General features: G+C 37.4%; 1 protein-coding gene across 1 annotated transcript; it reads right to left on the bottom strand.

Moving 5' to 3' along the window:
* Positions 1-5,254: 5,254 nt before the first annotated feature.
* On the bottom strand, positions 5,255-15,145 carry LOC127508763 (NACHT, LRR and PYD domains-containing protein 12-like). Its single transcript, XM_051887123.1, has 8 exons — positions 14,984-15,145; positions 14,582-14,668; positions 14,367-14,504; positions 14,198-14,248; positions 6,452-8,246; positions 5,902-6,075; positions 5,608-5,781; positions 5,255-5,485 (listed from the first exon to the last, which is right to left on the bottom strand). Exons 2-8 carry the CDS (start codon positions 14,649-14,651, stop codon positions 5,293-5,295), a joined length of 2,595 nt encoding a protein of 864 aa, XP_051743083.1. The 5' UTR covers positions 14,652-14,668; positions 14,984-15,145; the 3' UTR covers positions 5,255-5,292.
* Positions 15,146-18,042: the final 2,897 nt, after the last annotated feature.

Below are 18,042 nucleotides of genomic sequence, written 5' to 3'. Positions count from 1 at the left end.
GCACATTGAATCCTTTCATTATAACCAACAAAGTATAAGGTAGCACTTTACAATAAGTTTCATTAGTTAACATTAGTTAACTGCATTAGTTAACATGAACTAATAATGAACTGCACTTATAGAGCATTTATTAATCTTTGTTAAAGGCACAGTATGTTTTTTTTTTTTTCGCCGCTAGGGGGCGCTAAACTCTTCAAAACTATAACAAAGGTGTAGATTGATGAATGTAGACAGTGTCTACAATGTAGACAGACACCTTCATTTATTATAACTGAAGTTTTTGCAGAAGTGCAGCGTTGTGTTTCTCGTGTTGATTAATACAGCAGCGATCTTTGCTTTCTGTAGGCCTTTATAATGAATATTTTTCATGCTGCTAACTACACACTGCATAGTTTCTGGATTGACAAATGTATTTAAATGTGTGATTAAATCCAATTGACCGTGATAACCATAGCAATGGACAGAACAAAATAATCTCTTCATTAAGTATTGGGGTGTAAACGCTATAAATAACACATCTCCTACTTTTACTATGTAATGTATTACTTTGTTCATTTTATTACTAACTTTTCAAACTGGTCACTCAGTGACTTTTTACTTTTAAATGTACAGATTTTTAAACATAAATGAGTTCAAAGCTCTTGGTTTTATTATTTGTCCTGACAGTGTTCATTCTTTAATTCATGAATAGGATATGTTGATATTTCGTTTCTCTGCATTTATTGTGGATTTACTGTCAGTACTGAACTCACAGTTCACATGGGTACTGTACTTTGTACTGTGGATGACAGTGTTCATCCACTACCACCGAAGACCATTTTAGACCCAGGAAAAACCCTGTAATGTGAAACAGTTTTAATTTGATGTTTTCAGTTGACAGATCAATCAGTGTTAATGGAGTCAAGTTTCTGTGCTGCTTCATTTGGATCATCTCTGAATCCTTTGTCTGCAGTAGAATGTTTTCTTGAGAAAAATAAATATTCTTTTTTCTGAAATATAAAGCTACATTAGAAATGTCTATACTGTCACTTTTGATTAATTTAATGCATCCTTGCTGAATAAAAGTATTAATTTCTTTAAAAACAAAACAAACAAAAAAATAATCATAATCATGTATCAATAATGATAATAATCATAAATGTTTCTTGAGCATCAAATTATCATATTAGAATGATTCTCGTTTATGTTAGGCTGTGTGTATTTTGATTTCCTGAGTTTTGTTATTAGAGACATTTCCACTGAAGCTCCTTCATCTGCATGTGTTTCACACAACCAACTCCTGACAATTACCGTTTTTACTGTGTTTTGGATCAAATAAATGAAGCCTTGGTGAGCAGAAGAGACTTCTTTTAAAAACATTAAAAAATCTTACTGTTCAAAAACTTTTTTCCGCAATTTCTTGTCGCTTTATAATACTAAGGTTGAACTACCGTTGTCACATGAACTGATTTAAAAATGTCTTTAGTAGCTTTCTGGACAGTGTAAGTGTTAATTGTCTTGCTGACAATGCAGGCCTCACTGAGCCATCGAATTTTATCAAAAATATATTAATTTGTGTTCTGAAGATGAATGAAGGTCCTACGGGTGTGGAACGACATGAGGGGGAGTAATACATTTTTGGGTGAACTAACCCTTTAATTTACACTTTCAATGCCCAGAAAGGCAGTGTTGGGGAGTAGTTAACTACATGTAGCGGCGCTACTAGTTTAACTACATTTTTCAGTAGCTTGTCAGTTCAGCTACTTTTAAAACAGTGTAGCTTTTCCAGTAGTTAACTACTTTTACCAGCAAGTAGCGGTGTAGCGCGACCAAAAGCTACAAGCTACATTCCGTTTTGCGTTCTGAAGAGCTTGCGATGCATTGAAGCAGCACAGTGTCTTACTAGATCATGAACTAAAATCGTGCATTACTGCCATCTATTGTTATATCACGCATCTTGCGGCATTTACAGTTCACCCAGAAGAGATCGTCTGATTATGTAAAGGACAGGAGTGGGTTTACACTTCACACGAATCGATTACTAAAGGTTACGCTTAATTTATAAACAAATGATTAAAACGCTGTCTATGTCGAAGACTTCAAGCACATACAGGTGAATAATAGCGTTTTTAAATTGATTGTCCTGCTTTATTGCAGTCTCTATCAAATGTATGCTAACTATTTTATTACAGTGGTGACCCGCCATATTCTAATCTGTCCTGCCATAGTGTTATAATGAACCTAATTCACTAACGTGGTGTTTTGCGTCATTGCATTGGCAAAGCATTTGTCAATTGAACAGAAAACAAAATCGCGATATAGCTTAGTGCGCTTATCACATGGCAAAGGCTGATCTAATAAAACCCGTTGCTCGGGTTTCAGAATGTTCACACAAGAAGCGCACGATTCGCGTCTCAAAGCTTCATCACTGCATGTGCTGTGAGATTAACATGCATTTTTCTGTGTATCCAATTTAAGTTGCATATATTTTGTTCTTGCATTGGTGCAGGCCCGGTACCAGAATCAAATAACTGGAGGGTGCTTCTGAAAAAAAAAATCAGTGAGGATGCTAAAGTGCAGAAGTCCGTGTTACGGTTATGGTAGCAATTTTGAATGTAAATCCTACATTTATATGTAGATATCACTTCTGAAACTGCAGAGTGCAATTGGTTGTCGGTCCTCTCATAGCATGAAAAACAAAACTTATATTAAAATTCTGAATGTATTATATAAAGCGTGCAAACAGCGCTTCCTTTATAATCACTAAAAAGTTATAACTCATCTCAATTATAGCTGTCTACACTGCACAATGAGTCTCTTACATCGTGTCTACACTTTGTTAATGAGAGGCTTCGTGAGCATGCAAACTCAGTGAATAAAAACTCTAGCGTTTCTTCCGGTGATTCTTAAACACCCCTGATTGGCCATTGCATTCAAGAGATCAACAGTTGTGTCTGTGATTGGCTACGTTGCTCACCGCTGCAAAATCATGTTGTAAATAGAAACATTTGAAATTCTCCAGAGCGCAAACATACGCACTGTTTCGCCAATATGATATTATACAGTATCAACTGAGGGTGCTCTTGCTTGCGTTTGAGGGTGCTTAGGTGCGTAGAACCAGGCCTGCATTGGTGTGACATTTGTAGCAGTTTTGCACTTTGACAGTCAGGTGTGAGATATAGGCTACATTTGAGTATTGTATCTTTTGATATACATTACAAAATAAAACAGTACGCTTTGAAATCATAATTGTAGTGCATTGCGTTGTTTTAAACCCCAAACATTTTACTTAAACATTCTTCATTAACAGTTATTCAGTTATTTGTAATAGGCTATGTCATTAAAAAAAAAAAAACTTTTTGTGTGCCAAAAAAAACAAAATAATGACTTTATTCAACAATTTCTTCTGTTCCGTATCAGTCTCTGACACACGTTCACGAGAGCACCATGACGTATGTGTGTGGTGATGAGGCAGGAGCTCGCATTCTGCAGAAACGCAGGACTGTATTTACAGAGGAAGACGCATGCTCAAAATAAACATTCATAACTATGTCTGCAGATTTCGACACAGAGGATGAATTGCATTTTTTTTGCACAACCTTACTTATTCGAAAAAGAATATACAGAGAACGAACTAAAAGAGATGGAAGAGGCTGCAACACAACCACAGCCACAAGCTTCTGAAAGACAGAGAGCAATGAAGAGCTGGTGGTGTAGATGTCATCAGCGCCAAGTGATGCCTACTGAACAAGAGATTGTGTACTGCATCTATTGTGATATTGTCATGCCACAGCTTGAAAGTTTGGATAATTCATGCAATGAAACGACACGTGTCTCGTATCACCACACGCATGTGTCGTGGAAAAAATTGTTGAATAAAGTCGTCATTTTGTTTTTTGGCACACAGAAAGTATTCTCGTCACTTCATAAATTTAAGATTGAACCACTGTAGTCACATGGACTGTTTTAAATATGTCTTTACTACCTTTCTCGGCATTGAAAGTGTAAATTAACTTGCTGTCAATGCAGGCCTCACTGACCCATCGGATTTCATCAACAATATCTTAATTTGTGTTCTGAAGATAAACGAAGGTGTGGAATGACATAAGGGTGAGTAATAAATGACAGAATTTCCATTTTTTGGTGAACTAACCCTCTAATTCTGTAAAGCCCTTGTACAGCTGTGTTGTGTACAGCCTGGATGAAAGTTACCATTGTGTTAGGAACAAATAAACTTCCTTTGGATGAAGCTGATTGGATCCTGTGTTTTGACCAACACCCCTTGAGGAAAGCTAGATATCGGACATCACTTACTACAGTCCCTTTTTCAGGCATACTGCATAAATTGTGAAACTATTTTACTGATGAAGTCGTGGGGCAGCACTGACACATTTCTGTGCATGTGTATGTTTGAATGTGTGTGTTAGTGTGTCTGTACTGCATTTATGTTCATTTGTATTGGACATAGAGCGGGAAAAATCATGCTCTAATTTAGTTGAGACCTGCCTGGAACTACTTTAGCTCTGCATTTACTTGACAATATTTGAGCACCTTAGAAATTTTGTCAAACAATCGGAATCAAGCATTCAACAGCCCTGTAGTATAACTGCAGCTAAACCTCTGTTTATTCTCAGTAGGAACCTTTGTAAATGTATGAAAGAAGTAAAGTCAAACTCTTCCTGCTCAACATACTTAAGTTTCAGTGTGCAGTTTTGATGGTTGAATTTATCAATGAATGAATCTCCTGGGTGATTGTAGCTCAGGTCCAGCTCTCTCAGGTGTGAGGGGTTTGAACTCAGAGCTGAAGACACATAACCACAGCCTTCCTCTGTCACCATACAGCCAGACAATCTACAAACACACGCAGCAACAGTCCACATGACATTAGTTTGACAATCAGACCAGTATCACACACTGAACTGTGCAGTTTGTATGCTGTTATTTTCTGTAGATTCAGTCATAAAAGTAACAAAAGTGTCTGTGGAAATGTACCAAAGTATTCATTCACTTTTCTAAACATGTACAGCAGTGGATCGTGCGGCATTCACAATAGCAACTTTTGATTTCAATCGCTGAACCGGTGATTTTCTATGGCGATCAATCAACTGTGTTGGGCTTGTTCAGACGGTGACAAGTCAAGAATCTGAAGAACGATTCAACAAACAATTCAAGCACATCCATATTTGTATGAGTACGAGTACAAGTATATGAGCTTGGTATCAGGCCTGATCAGTTTCCGTTGACTATTTCCATTACATCGAGAACAAATGTCACATTCGTTGACAATCATTTATTGTGATAGCATTTTGTTAATTATTTTAAAACCATTTCCCTCAGTATCTCCAGCTGACAGTTTGGACTCTTCAGTCCATCAGAAAGAAGCTTCACTCCTGAATCCTGCAGGTCATTGTTACTCAGGTCCAGCTCTCTCAGGAAGGAGTTTGAGGATCGTAGAACTGATGACAAACTCTCACAACACTGAGCAGTGAAATTACATATGGAAAATCTGAACAATAAAAACAAAATGTAATTGCATACAGAATCAATCTTAGCAGTGTGTTTTTAAATAATTAACTTAATGGAAAAAATAAATAAATTAATAAATAAATAAAGCATTTAAACTCAAACCTCAGTATCTCCAGCTGGCAGTTTGGACTTTTTAGTCCATCAGAAAGAAGCCTCATTCCCAAATCCTGCAGGTCATTGTTACTCAGGTCCAGCTCTCTCAGGAAGGAGTTTGAGGATTGTAGAACTGATGACAAACTCTTACAACACTGAGCAGTGAGATTACATATGGAAAATCTGAACAATAAAAACAAAATGTAATTGCACACAGAATCAATCTTAGCGGTGTGTTTTTAAATAATTAACTTAATGAAAAAAAAAAAAAATAATAAATAAATAAAGCATTTAAACCCAAACCTCAGTATCTCCAGCTGACAGTTTGGACTTTTTAGTCCATCAGAAAGAAGCCTCATTCCCAAATCCTTTAGATCATTGTTACTCAGGTCCAGCTCTCTCAGGAAGGAGTTTGAGGATTGTAGAACTGATGACAAACTCTCACAACACTGAGCAGTGAGATTACAGCGTTGTAGCCTGTGTAGCGAACAAAACAATCAGTGATATCAATGCTTATTAGGTAGTGTTTATAATCTAGGGCATAGATAACTTGGAAAAACCTTTGACTGTAGCAATGTAAGCAAAGCTAAAACAATTTTCATAAAACATTAAACCTGTATTTTCAGTTTCTTTAATTTATGATACAATTAAGAATAATTAAAAAGGGTAAAACTCAGGTTCAACTTGTCTGATGATGGAGACACTTTGGCATTTAATATCATCACACACATTGATACATTTACATTTATTCGTTTTTCTGAACTGTCTAGGCCAACAAGTCATCCATGTAAAAAGACGTCCCAATTACAAAAGACCAACAGTGTATATAAATGAATTTAAAGAAGACTCTTACAGTGCTTTTCTTGTGTTTTTGATCACTGGCAGCAGTCTCATCACTGCTTCATCAGATCTTCTGTGTTTCTGCAGTTCAAACTTCTCTTGAGTCTCTTCCGACATCAGGAGCACAAACACCAGACCAGACCACTGAGCAGAGGAGAGATTCTGTGCTGAAAGATTTCCTGAGCTCAGATTCTTTTGGATTTCCCCTACAAAGTCATCTTTCATTTCATTTAAACAGTGGAAGAGATTGATGGTCCTCTCCACTGATTTCTCCTTCTCTATTTTCTTTTTGATATAGTCAGCAGTGTTTTTCATGTTCTCTGTTTTGAGTTCCAGTCCTGGCACTAATTCCTTGAGGTCACTCTGATTAGACTCCAGAGAGAGACCCAGGAGGAACCGGAGGAAAAGGTCCAGGTGTCTGTTCTCGCTTTGTAAAGCCTTGTTGATCGCACCCTTATGAAGCTGAAACAGTGTCTTTCTGGACAGTTTCCATGTGAGTTTTTCTCTCTGGGATTGAAAAAGTAGCTTTGCTTTCTCATCATTGCTAATCAGAAACACATAGAGAGCAGCAAGGAATTCCTGGATGCTGAGATGTACAAAACTGTAAACGTTTCTTGCTGAAACAGCTTTTTCCTCCTGAAAGATCTGAGTGCATAACCCAGAGAACACCGACCCTTCACTGACATCTATTCCACATTCCACAAGATCTTCTTTGTAGAAAATCAGATTTCCTTTTTCCAGCTGTTGGAAGGCCAGTTTCCCAAGCTTCAGAATAATCTGATCAAAAGACCTGGCATTGGCTTCAGGTTCAGGATCGTCACTGTATTTTGCTGTCATCTGTTGCTGCTGAGTAAGTAAGAAGCTTGTGTACATCCCTGTGAGAGTTGTGGGTGTTTTGTCATTGCTCTCTCGAGCCAGTAGAGGCTGAAGAACAGTGAGAGAGATCCAGCAGAAGACGGGGATGTGGCACATGATGTACAGGCTCCTGGATTTCCTGATATGACGGATGATGTTTCCAGCAACCTCAGGACTGCTGTTTTTGTTTAAGTATTCCTCTTTCTGCTCATCGTTGAATCCTCGCACCTCTGTCACCTGATCAATGTAGTTTCGGGGTATCAGACCAGCTGCTGCTGGTCTGGATGTGATCCAGATGAGAGCAGAAGGAACCAGTTGTCTCTTGATCAGGCTTGTAACTATGTTACTCACTGTTGTTTCTTTGTGAACATCTGTAAATTCGTCATCCTCTTTAAAGTTAAAAGAGAAGCGACATTCATCCAGCCCATCAAAGATGAACATGATTTTACCGTCACCATCAGGAAGAAAGGCCAGTTTTTTAGGATAACTAAAGTATTTGTGAAGCAGTCCCATTAGACTGCAGTTTTTTGTGTTCAAATTTAGCTGACGGAATGTAAGAGGAAAAATTAATGCAATATCCTGATTTTCTGTTCCTTCAGCCCAGTCAATGATGAATTTATTGACAGAGACTGTTTTTCCTACCCCTGCGATGCCCATCGTCAGCACTTTTCTGTTTCGTCGACCCTCATGGACTGCAAAAATGTTATTGCACTGGATTGATGTGTCCTTGGCATCAAATTGTTTGAATTCGATCTGTCTCACCTCGTGCTCACTCACTATTCCTCCAGTCTCATTCTCCACCATATATAGATCAGTGTAAATATTGTTCAGGTATTTCTGATGACCCATCTGAGAATTACCAACCAATATTCGTTCATACTCCTGTTTTAATTTGACCTTCAGTCTGTGGCTGATCTCATGAAGAGCAGCTTTATTGTCCTCTGCAGTTGAGCCTTTGAGAAAGAGGGAAAATGTCAGCAAAAATTGATCAGTTTTTAAATAAAATAATAAAATCTTAATGTAAATTCTTATCTAGTCCATAAATAATAACTACCACACATTAGTGGTGGGATCAATGCATTGCGATTCTCTGTCCAATGATTATGGATAGATTCTGAGCTTAAGTTTTTACCCACAGATGCGCGATGATGCTGCGTGTGCTTTATGCGTGAGCGTGAAGCTCAACTTCCATAAAAATGAACTGAATACACTCCCTCTGCTCCGCAAGTCCGCGCCAGTGGACACGCACTGTCAGAAGCACCCGTATTCTGCTCGTTTCCATTTTCTCACACACACACACACACCACTCGAACCTTCATAAAATAATCTTTCAGTTCAGAAAGGATGAAGTGAATTACATCTGCGGGGTTCATTGTACAGGATATGCGCTTTGCTTGATGTTACGCATGCAGTTTGTGATCTTGCCCGCCGGTAGGCTTATTTTCCTTACAAATGCATCATTTATGTTGTTTGGAATGCTGTGGGCAAACAACAGTAAAGATGAGAAAGAGAAAATCACTCACAGATCTTGAATGGAAAATGTTCAGATTCTGAAAATTAAATCACTCTTTGTTTATTGCTTGTAACATTTCATTGTTCTTCTTTATTATTTAGGCTACTTTTATGTTTTGAAGCTGTTTATATATTTAAAAATCTTAACATACAATTTTAATAATTTAATTTTAACTTGCAATTATTTAAAAAGTACTTATATTGCATATGCAATTAAATAAAATGTAAGATTAAGAAAATGATTAATAAGAAAAAAAGTAGATCAAGAATCATTTTGGAATCAGATCGTGACTCAGAATCAGAATCAGAATCAGATCAGATCGTGATGTGTGTAAAGAGTCCCACCCCTACCGCAAATGTGTTAAATTTAGTTCTTTTTCATGGCTTACTGTGCTTGAGCGGTTTAAAATCACTTGATTTTAATCCACATGGCTGAAAAATGAGAAGCTTTTGTGAGGGCACAGCACAACGTCACATGAGTGTAACCCTGATAGATAACCACAACATCTCTATTGCTTGACAAATTTCTATAGTTTATCGTGTCTGTGGGTATATTTCACACCCCTAACACTTTGGTTTCAATTTAAAAGTCTCTAAAATATTTTCTAATTCCTTCCACAGCATTTAGTGGATTGTCTCCATTAGACAATCATGATCATCCTTTAGCCATTAAGTTACTGAAAGCTTTTTGATATACCAAACCATTGACAGCTAGCACACCAATCAGGCCATGAGGCTGTATTTTCATCATGTTTTGTCCTGCTTAAATGAACCTTTGCATGTGTGAGCGCAATCATGCCTTGAGGATAACAAATCATTTTGGTGACAGTGCCACCTACTGGTCAACCTTAATAATCAATTTTATCACCGTATAAAAATTAAAGGCATAATATGTAAGATTTATGGATCGAAATATCCAAAAACCATTAGAACAGTGTTATGTATTTTGTTGACTTACATTACTTACATCATCCCAGATGTTTCCAAGAATGATTAAATTCAGAGAAATATGCCATTTTAACCAGGACGCGGACCATGTCCGTGCATCGCCTATCAATGACATCATATCCACGTTAACCTTGATTTCCGGTTTTATTTTGTAGAAGCCATGGAAACCCCAAAGCTTACATTTACATTACATTTACAATGGCACAACTGTTTGGATACATTTATAGACTGAAACTAACTATTGTTATATAGCTCAAAACGTTAAGTCTTAGCCCGGTTTCACACCGCACGCGTCAGCAGAGCGTAAGCAGTGCATATTTTTTTCAGCGCCCATGTTAACAGATGAGAGCATTCACACCGCATGCAGAGACTGCGCGGCAGTGTGGAGCAGAGCAGAAGCAGCAGTGCCGCGAACGTTTTGGCACTGGGTCTATTTTTGCTGCGCTGCTAACGCTCAAATAAAGTGAACACATTTGATGGACAAAATAAATATGATTTCACACAAAAACTGCACAGAATAAGCATATCTAGTGTGTTTTAACAAGAATTGGAGTATGTCAGTATATGAAAAATATTTATAGAAGATTTACTCATTTAAACTTTTTTGTAATTATTCAGTTTGGGTTAAAGTATGGTGTATTATAAAAAACTAAAGTAAACTGGTCAGAAAATATGATATATAAACATTATTTTAGTTATTACACAGAGAGATATATAGGCTGCAGCATACCCAAATCAAACCTGAGTTTGATTTGGGTATGACAGACGCCACCGGAGCGCAAGCGCTTGTGGAAAGGAGGAGAATGCGGCGCGGCCGCGCTTTCCACACGTTTTTAGGCACGGTATGTGAACAGCCCCTAATAAAAGTTCAGCTGCTCTCGAGACGTGTGTTGTGCTCGTCTCTCATTAGCAATCGCTCCAGCGGTCTCGTTACGCTCCCACAGCACTCGCCCTGCTCTGCTTTAGTTAATAATCTTTAGTTAATAAAGTTAATAATCTTATCCATGAACACGATTTCTGCCCAAGTCCCATCCCGATTCTTTTCCACCAGCTGTGACGTGAAGACGACATCTCCCATGACTCTGCGCTCAATTCTTTGTTTTGAAAAGGCGACCTCCTGCGGTGAAAATTGCATATTGTGCCTTTAAAGCTTTTAGACCCTTGTAAACTATTTGTGAAATCACCATTAGAGACACTAGTATCCTATTTATTTGTATAAGATCTACCGCAGTTGTGCTTAGCCCTGCAGTTGCTACTTGTTATATATTCTTGTTTCCATGTACAGATGGTGACTGTTATTATTGATAATGAACATGCACAATATTGGGTAACACTTTATAATATGTATACAGTAATAAAGTACTTACAAATCATTTGCATACTAGGTAACACTTTTTTTAGTGACCTTGTTACACGTTACATGAAGTTACATGTGACTAACCCTAAACCAAACCCTAATCCTAACTCTAACCCTATAGTAAGTACATGAAGTTCATTATTCTTACTCAGTTTTTCAATGCATAATTACACTGTAACACAGACACCTTAAAATAAAGCGTTACCACAAACTATTAGTTTATAGTTAATTCATAGTTAATATATTATACAGTAGTCTCTACATTGTTAACATATTAATAGGCTATATACAAATAGTGAGTTCTCCATTCAGTCACTGTAATTTTGTTTAATAAGCTCATATGTTAGATAATGTTTTTTATGCTTTGTTAACAAGAACAGGGTCCTGTTCTTGAATCTCATTCACCTTTCTGGATGAAGTACACACTTTTTAGTAGTGACCCCTTTTCCCACAGGCATGACACAGTACAGTATTTGCAGGGCAGTGAGCTTTTGCACATTTGTGACATCTTGACTGTGGTGGTTTATTTTTTTCTTTTGCTCCATGATCACTTTTGACTCTCTGCCTGCTTTGAGATGGTTTGCTTTTACCTATGACTCTATCTACGGAGCTAGACGTTTCAGCATTAACACACTCGTAGATTACTCTGCTGCTGCTTCACTGCCTCGGTCTGTCTTGCCATATCAATGGCTTTATCTAACTGCATTCACTCCGACAGACGTATATCATTCAACCCAACGACTAATCTGTGTCTGATTAATTTGTTGTGTAATGGCCCATATTTGCAGAGCTCAGCCGAGGAGTACAGTGCAGTCACGAAGGAGTCGACAGGTTCGATTTCCCCTTGTTTCCTCACGTTAAATGCTCTTTCATAGATTACGTTTTTCTTCACAACAAAGAAAGCTTGGAAACTCTCCTTCACTGCGTCGTACTGTTCCATGTTTTTGCTCGTCAAATTCTGCCCCTTCAAAATGTCGTCCGCTTCATCGCCCATACAGTACATGAGTGTATTTATCTGATTGGTTTGCGCAGAAGTGTGGAGATTACTGGCCTGACGGAAACATTTGAACTGTGGGATCCATTTTTCCCATTCGTGAGGTTTAGAGAAGTTATGGCTCAGGTGGGCGGCTCTCTCTCTCCCCCCGGCAGCTGCATCAACTGGAGCACGTTGTCCTCTTGTGCCGTGACTTTGCGACTTCACCTCTCATAAAGCTTAACTTGCCCCGAAACAAAACTTCTTCCGCAAGCTTATTAGAGTATCCTACTGACACCATGTCATATTCTCTAGTTTATAGCGTGAGTAAATAGCACACAAACACCTGTGGATTCTCAACTAGCCTTGCAGTTATTCTACTGCCCCCAGAATGCCCTCTCGTGGGAGGAATCAGTATTCAGGGGTCAAACCATGTAAAATACTGGTATGTAGTTTTGCCAAGGGCGTAATTTCCACTGGGGACATATTCCCCACTTTTCAAAATCCCGTTTGTGTCCCCCCCACTTTCAAATTAGTTTGTTATGATTTTTTAACCTCACGCCGTCATCGTCACGGAGGAGCAGAACACAGGCGCCCGTGTCGATGCGCGCGTCCGCGTCCAGGAACGTCGCGTGCACGCTCTAAAAACAGCTCACTGAAATCTGATGAGCAGGTATGGCGGCTGCGGCACAGTCAGCGATGAAACGCCAGAAACAGCAACAGATGACTTTAATGTCATCATGGATGAAATGAAAGAAAGGAGATGTGAGTTGGTTGATTCAGTAAATTAGCTCAGGTCAGGATAATCATATTTTCTGTCTACACCTGTTGATGTTAGCCTTGACTGAGCTAACGTTAACATACACTGTTGCTAGGTAACTTCTTATTTAGACTGTTAGCTAAATATTTAATGTAGATCATTGTGTGTAGCATGAAAACGAGTCCACTTAAAACCGCAACATTTTCTGTCAGCAGGGTTTTTCCTGCATAGAGAATTACGAGGCGGCCGCCTCCATCAAATTTTTTTGCCGCCTCCAGCTGTCGACAAAATTCAGACAGGGTGTAGGGGGGTCCGGGGGCATGTACCCCCACTTTTTCAAACCAAAGTTACACTCTTGAGTTTCACTACATAGATCATCCCACAGGTTTATGTGGAGATTGTTTTAAGTTCACTTAAATTAAAAGCTGTTTTTTTCTTGGAGCCTAATAAATGTTAAAACTGATACCATTCAATTACACTGTAATGTTGAATGGCAATTATTAATGTTTAAAATTGAAGACATCATTAGTAGTGTTAGTATCAGTGATACTGGCCTTCATTCATAAAAAGATGTTATTAAACAAGTATTTAAAATATACTGTCTTTATGTTGTTAATTTGGAGATTAACTGTGAAATTATTACATTATAAAATAGATTAAAAACTTGAAAATAACTGACATTAAAACAAGCTGTCTTGTGCTATTGCAACAAAATTATCCCAATATAAAAACACAAATACACGGAGTGAGCAAACATTTAGGTGAGATAGTCGTAATGGTAACTGAGCAATGTTTATATATGAATAAAAGCCTTAATTAAAATCTTTCTCTCTTCAGAAGAAATGACTGATTTCCTGGACTTTCCTTTTCCTACACAATGGATGGACAAAAAAATTAGATAATATTATAAATATCTATATGACAGTAGGCCTATATATGGCGGTTCTACCTGTGGTATTAAAAATCGATAATTTAAGGTATCGTATCAAAGTTTTGTGACAACACTAGTGTGGGGTGCCACAAATTTCTGAACATTTTCAAAGGGTGCCGTGACTGAAAAACGTTTGGGAAACACTGGTGTAGAGACTACAATATATAAACTAAGAATAAACTATTAATAGTTTGTTAATAATTTGTAAGTACTTCCTTAAGTAATGTATACTTCAACACTGCGCGTGAGCTGCGTAACATTATGTCTCTGTTCAAACGTTCCACAACCTGATGAACACTTGATGAAACAAACACCAACCAATGTCAACAGAGGAAACACACTGATCCAACCAAACCAACGAACGTGTGTGTTGGTGTTGGTCAGCATCTGTCAGTACAGTGTGAGAGAATATGACTGTTGTACCTTGATCTACTGTGTGCTTCTCCTTCTCTCTCTCTGAGGCTTTTTGTGGTGCTGTGTGGAGAGAGAAAAGAAGAAAAGGAACATGAAACATAAAACATGTCTGCCCATGAGCAGTATCTCCATAAAACAAACTTCATTAGTGTCTCAGTAAGCACTGTTATATTGATACCATTTCCTGCAGGGTTCATGATGAAGGTCACTGGACCTGTGATGATGTTTCCAGTGAGTACAGGAACATTTGCAGTTGCTCCAGTTTCAGCATTCACACCAACACCGACTTCACTGCGAGTGCTGCTGCACATCTGGACTAGAATAGAGAGAGATTAAAGACATTTATTAAGTGAAAACTTTAATATTATACTGATATTGTCTTTCCTTTATTACCTTCCTTGTGTTTCAGCTTGTCTTCTTCCATCTCATCTCGTGTGTCATAATGCTGTTCAGCAGATGCCATCGTCCTTCACTCACTCACTGCTGTTGGACACGAAGAAAAAGCTTTACAATAAATCCACTTTTACCAGGCACTTTCAAAATATAAAGGTACTATTTGAAAATAAATAAATAATATTTTTTTCAAATAGACAGTGAAAGCAGGTGTTGAACCTTCAGAAATGTTGATTACTTGTAGAGGTCAAACTAAATATTTAGTTTGAGTGTTATTTAGCTACACAACTCTATTAGTTATTGGCTTGCTGGCAATGTTCAGGACTCAGACTCTCTCACAGTTTCAGTCTTGAACATAGACTCATGTCTTTATCCTGACACACACCTAACCTATGTCTTAACCTTGTAGTAACGCTGCTTCAGTCAGGTCAGCAGGAATCACACTGTAACTCTGCACTGTAAAACATGAATCTCACTCCACTAACATCAGTTGTTTGTCTTCAGCCTCCAGATTCAGCTCCTGCTCCAGCCCATCATCATGTGTCCATTAACGACTATGGAGCCAGATCTGCCTCAAAAATAATACATTTTCAAAACTAAATTCATAAATGTACAGCACAATTCACATTTACAAAATCTGACTCGTAAATTCAAAACACAATTCATAAATGCAAAAGTAAAAGCATAAATATTTCCCCAAATGCTCACACCAAAATAAATGTAAAATGTTTACACAAATATGTATATATAAAGTTCTTGAATTAATTGCTTGAAGCAATTTAGTGAGAAAGTGCACTGATTAAGTTGTTTCAAGGCAAGTAGAAAGAACTATTGCAATCTTTTTTTAATACATGGGGAAATATGCTTTTGTTTCATGTAGTTACAGGGTAAGTATGACATTACGGGCTGTAATTTAAAGTGGTGCTTGTTACACTCTTATTTCATGTAGTTACAGGGTAAGTAATAAAAAAAGCAAACAATCTGATATTACTTGGAAACCTTTATTTGAAAAACAACTTATTTCAAAACAGATTTAAAGTTACAACACTTCTTATTCGTTTCTCTTGCTTGGCTTCCTCCTCCTCTTGTTCCTCTTCTTCTTTTTCTTTCTTTCCACTGATGAATCTTAAGAGGGAATCCCGTGTCATTTGCTATTATTAAAAGAAAATACAGTACACCCGGAAATGTGCTCACCGTTTACTCATCTTTTACCCTCATGTCGTCTGAGATGTATACGACTTTCCTTCTTAAGATAAACACAAACAAAGCTTTTTAGGAAAATAAATAATCTTTGGGAATGCTTTATGCAAGCTTATGTGTTCCTAAAAGTGGAAGCATCAAACAGCACATACAGCAATAACTACAGTAATCCATACGACCCCAATGGATGAACCAATGTCTTCTGAAGTGAAACGATACGTATTTGTAAGAAAAATACCAAATATTTTAAAATTTTAAACTTTCGACCAACTGTCACCTGCGCGTGCACGAGAGGGTTGAGAGTAGGGATGGGCAGATCGATATGAAGTATCGATATATCGATACTGACGTTGAGTATTGAAAGTATCGATACTCAAATTAAAATATCGATACTAAGGTGTGGTTTTTTTTTACCAGTTATTTTGTTTATTTAACAATAAATTTAATGGATACAATATTCATTGAATTGGACAAATAACCTATGTTAGCGAATAATTTGTAGTAGAAGTACTTTCCTGCTCATCTGAACACGCAAATGCTAAAAGTCAGAACCAATCAATCACAGAGAGCGTTCGCTCACTGCCGACACTATAGTGTATACATTCAAACAGGGCTCCGTTTAGTATCGTAAGAAACCATTGATGCTTTTGGGAAACACAGCCCAGAACAATGCTTAACAGAAGACAGAAAAATATAATATTATTATTAGTTATTTTGCAATAAACAAAATGAAACAGTAGCCTACATAATTTGTGCAATTACATTTATTTAAATTGAACGTTAAAAGTTCATATTGATGTTTTGTCAGAATACAAATGTTTCATTTTATGAGTGCAACAGCTTGTCACTGGCAGTCCCTTATGAAAATGAACCATTACTACAGTGATCATAGTTCAGCTAGACATATAATAGGCTTATTTGTAGATTTTCCATGGTTTACCAAGTAAACATTTTAACCATGTGTAAACAAATATATAATGTAATAAACTGCAATTAGGGCATACTGAATGTTAAAATGGCTTTCAAATATAATGTTAAGTGGGTATCATAACCCATTTTACTCTTAGTAATTCAATAATTGAATAAATGTTAAAATCTATGAGTTCACATTAGAGGTATCGTATCGGTATCGATATCGGTGATATTGGCCTTGAAAGTATCAGTATCGTATCGAAAACAAAATAAGTGGTATCGCCCATCCCTAGTTGAGAGTTCATGCTTGACGTAACTTGAAGCGTGACGTAAGCGTGCCGTGGATGTCGGATGCCGTCAGTTTTTATTTATTTATTTTTTTTATTAATGCTCACAACAAAATACACAGAATAACAGATAATGATAATGAGAAACAAACAAGACAGAATAACAGACGGCAGTTCTCGCGCCAGTTTCACATGAATCTCCCGCGAGAACGTGATGAAAGCTTCACGTTGCTCATTACAATATGCTTCATCGAACGCAAAGTCGACTCTCATGCAGGCGCTGGTGACAGTTGGTCGGAAGCAAAAAGACCATGGGAAAATTTCTGGGTGTACTGTATTTTCTTTTAATGGGATTCCTTCTAAAGATTCATCAGTTGAGAAACAAGAGAAACAACAACAACAAATAAAGGGACAAAACGTGTTACTTTCTGTCAGGACTTTAGAATTTGAAATGAATAAATGAATAATAAGTTTTGTAGACCTGTTTTTAATTAAGTTGTTTTTCAAATAAAGGTTTCGAGAGTCAGTGATATCAGATTGTTTGCGTTTATTACTTACCGTGTAACTACATGAAACAAGAGTGTAACAAGCACCACTTTAATTTACGGCCCGCAATGTCATACTTACCCTACGTGAAACAAAAGTATATTTCCCCATGTATTAAAAAAGATTGCAATAGTTCTTTCTACTTGCCTTGAAACAACTTAAATCAGTGCACTTTCTCTGAAATAAAGGAAGTAAAACTGATTTTCACAATTAGCATCTCATCCGTCTGTTGTGATCACACCATTACCACAATTCATGTTGTTTTCACACAATAGGTTGTTTGCAATCACGTGGTTCTGGTGACATGCGAAATTCAGGTGGAGGGCAAGCAGTGAAAATCAGAATGGAAGAGATGGAGAAAAGTCTGTATTGTGCTGGTTTAGAAAGGTATAAACAGAAAATCACAACATATGTTGGACATGAACCTTATGTTATGAAAAGGAGTGATTTTTCTACTGAATTGAAAGTCTTGACTGCCATCGAGGAGGTAGATATTGAGAATGTGAAGCTGCCGTC

The sequence above is a fragment of the Ctenopharyngodon idella genome, chromosome 3, assembly GCF_019924925.1.
Source record: "Ctenopharyngodon idella isolate HZGC_01 chromosome 3, HZGC01, whole genome shotgun sequence".
NCBI classification, from domain to species: domain Eukaryota; kingdom Metazoa; phylum Chordata; class Actinopteri; order Cypriniformes; family Xenocyprididae; genus Ctenopharyngodon; species Ctenopharyngodon idella.
The sequence above is the reverse complement of the archived record's forward strand: the minus strand, read 5'-3'. Positions and strand labels throughout refer to the sequence as shown.